Here is a 2,904-nt window from a genome sequence, read left to right as displayed (position 1 = left end):
CATGTAAGTGTAGATTCATACATGCCAATAGGATCAGACCCATTTAGACTGTAAAAATATAATAAATGATATTTTTTAAAGATAAATATCTTTTTTGACCCTCCATTGAATGATCTAACGTTTATAGATCTATCCATAAACCTGAAGAGAAACCTAAAACTAGGACTAAAAAAGATTTCCAAGCAGTCTTTAGAAAGCAGAATGAAACAGTAATAATGTAAAATTCTATATTTATTTTCTACCTTTTATTTATTTACCCCACTAAATCTCAAGACAGACAATTATATACTGGTGTCATTTTTACAATATGTATTCAGAAGTCAAGACACAGTGGGATTGTATACAATTATATGAACACATACCCAGATTTCACAGTATTGCATTATGTTGAAGTGTGTGGAAGTACTCAGGCACATCCATTTACGCCATCAGCATTGAGTTACTGGCAATGTGATTGTTTCTATTATTTGAAATTATTATTTTTTTTAAAATGTTGGTGACCAATATTGCTGTACATCTCACTTTTAGAACACTGACTGAGAAGCAGCACATGTTTTGAATCTCAACATCATATACAGACATTGCTAATATGTAAAAAATGTAAAGATACAGAAACTATTAATTATGAACTTGATACATACACAGCTAAAAACAGTTCTGAACATGTTTCGACACAGTGGCCATCAGCGTACAGGAGAAATATGAGTATGTGCTGTACAAAAACAGGTATTTTTCGGGTGAGACTCTCTCCAGGTGTGTTTTATGAATGCATACAAGTCATTTTTTTCCCACCTGCACACTACACAATAGAGCTTTGAAAGATTAGTAGGTATATTCTTCCACATATTTTCATATCATATTCCCAAATCATCTCTCTCGCACACTCTTCATCTCTTTTCTGTGCAAAATATACAAAAACTAAATTACGTATAAAATTAATAAGTGCTTTTAACTTAAACGTATTCACAATGAAAGTGTGCTGTAAACAGTCTCTGGACATCAGTTTGCAGAGAGGAAGGAAAGCAAACGTATGTGATCCTCTCTCAATGAATATGATGCTATCCAAATTATTTTGCAACGTAGAAGCTATTTTCGGTGAATATGTGAGACTTCCGATTCATTAGCTGTTCCAACTAGAAGAATAGGAGAAAGCAGTAAATGGTCAAACTATTTGTGCAACAAACTGGTGTGTTTATGATTATGACAATAAATTAAAATAACATGATAACAAATACCAGTTTGCAACATCAAGCAGCATAAAGGACTATTTTTGTACAGCTAAAATGACACTGGAAGCATCACACATTCACGAATGGATGCACCCACTCCTATGTTAAAAAATAAGGTGGATATGGATCTCAAAATATAGAATGAAACACAGAGGTGAAATCAGCTTTGACTTGGATCGTCATGATCAACCATAAAACTTTTTTTTAGGTAATACTGGTCCAAATTGTAAAAACACGAATCTTATGAAAGAGAATCTGATATTCTTTCAGAAATATATTGAATTAAGCTGCTTAAGATCTGAATAAACAACATACAAACTGACCGTCATGCTGCAACAGGGTCACGTTTACTCATGCTGGTGTGGTTTTGGTTTTACAAGCACACCAACTATTTACAAAGGCGAGACTTTCACCAGCACTTGGCCAGCGGAGCAAGAGGCGATTTCATTCGTCTGCTGGGGCTGAAGATATCCCTCGCTTCCGTCTCTAACCTCACACCCGGCACCTTAAAGATGGACACAGCTGACGAAGAAAGAGAGAAGGTTAGAGAATGAGAAACGAGACAGGAGGAAAAAGACATTTCTAAGATTGCATAATCTCTTTTCATCTTGAGTCGGCGTTGAAAAGGTTGGCAGTTTTGACAGTGACTAAGAGGGGTTTAACTTTGACCTTGTCTGTAACGGGACCGGATTAACCTTTGAAGCTGGAATTGCGTGCATTCCGCTCATATATAGTGAAATTCTCCAGCACTTACTGTCCCTTAGATGCATTAACGGAGGTGGAAGAGTGTTGAAATATGGGTGTAGCAATGCATCCTGGGCTGAAATCCTGTCCTTTGGATTCATCATCAGCATCTGCTGGGCCAGATCCTCCGTCTTATAGGGTAACTGAGCGAGTCTAAGCCAATGTACACACACATATACAGAGAGCTATGGGTCAGACATCCATTAGAGGTGGGGGTGGAGGAAGGGAGATGAAGACCGCTATACAAAAACCCTTCTGTTCCCACTCGGAGCCAAAACGCACACACATATGCACACGAGCATGCACGCATGAACTGGTCTTACCTTTTCCAGACATCTCGAAATTGCTGGGCCTTGCAGGGCAGGAACCACTCTACAGGAACACAAAGAGACCTCTTTTAGTTAACAGACCACCAGAACATCCAGCTCTGAAAGTGAAAGCCTTTATCATTTACTATCACTTGTTTTGTTCCAAACTTGTATCTTCTGTGGAGCACAAAAAGAGATATTTGGCAGAATGTTCACGCTGCTCTCTTACATTTTAAGGGCTGTAAAGGTCACTTTTAAAGTGTTTTTGTCATTTTTTGGAGATGACAGCCCATGGTCAATGTATGCTTTTGATACATGGAAAACAGCAGCATGAACATTCTGATGAATTGCTTCTTTTGTACAGTGTTGTTATTATTAACTAAAACGTAAAAATAGTAAAATTTAGTTAAAATAATAAAATGTTGCCTTGGCAACTAACTGAAATAAAATAAGTTGAAGTACTAAAATTACTAAAACTAAAATAAAAAAAATTAAAGCTACACACACACACACGTGCGTGTATATATATGTATATAGGCAAGTAACTGACAAAGTTACTAAAATAAAAAAAAAAAAATACAGCGACACATATATATATATATATATATATATATATATATAAC

General features: G+C 36.2%; 1 protein-coding gene across 2 annotated transcripts in view; it reads right to left on the bottom strand.

Annotated features, from left to right (window-relative positions):
- Window positions 1-1,118: 1,118 nt before the first annotated feature.
- The window catches only part of LOC107706659 (cyclin-dependent kinase 15), an 18,175-nt gene continuing 16,389 nt past the window's right edge, over window positions 1,119-2,904 (bottom strand). For both annotated transcript variants that reach the window (XM_016510443.1, XM_016510442.1), the window contains 3 exons: window positions 2,297-2,345; window positions 1,984-2,126; window positions 1,119-1,751 (listed from right to left, as the gene is read on the bottom strand). In XM_016510443.1, coding sequence (XP_016365929.1) covers window positions 1,639-1,751; window positions 1,984-2,126; window positions 2,297-2,345 — 305 coding nt within the window. In that variant the 3' untranslated portion in view covers window positions 1,119-1,638. The remainder of the gene's footprint in view (window positions 1,752-1,983; window positions 2,127-2,296; window positions 2,346-2,904) is intronic.

Source organism: Sinocyclocheilus rhinocerous, unplaced genomic scaffold (genome assembly GCF_001515625.1).
Source record: "Sinocyclocheilus rhinocerous isolate Xijiao unplaced genomic scaffold, SAMN03320098_v1.1 scaffold1285, whole genome shotgun sequence".
Classification (NCBI taxonomy): domain Eukaryota; kingdom Metazoa; phylum Chordata; class Actinopteri; order Cypriniformes; family Cyprinidae; genus Sinocyclocheilus; species Sinocyclocheilus rhinocerous.
Note: the sequence above shows the minus strand (reverse complement) of the source record. Positions and strands in the feature narration are given on the sequence as shown.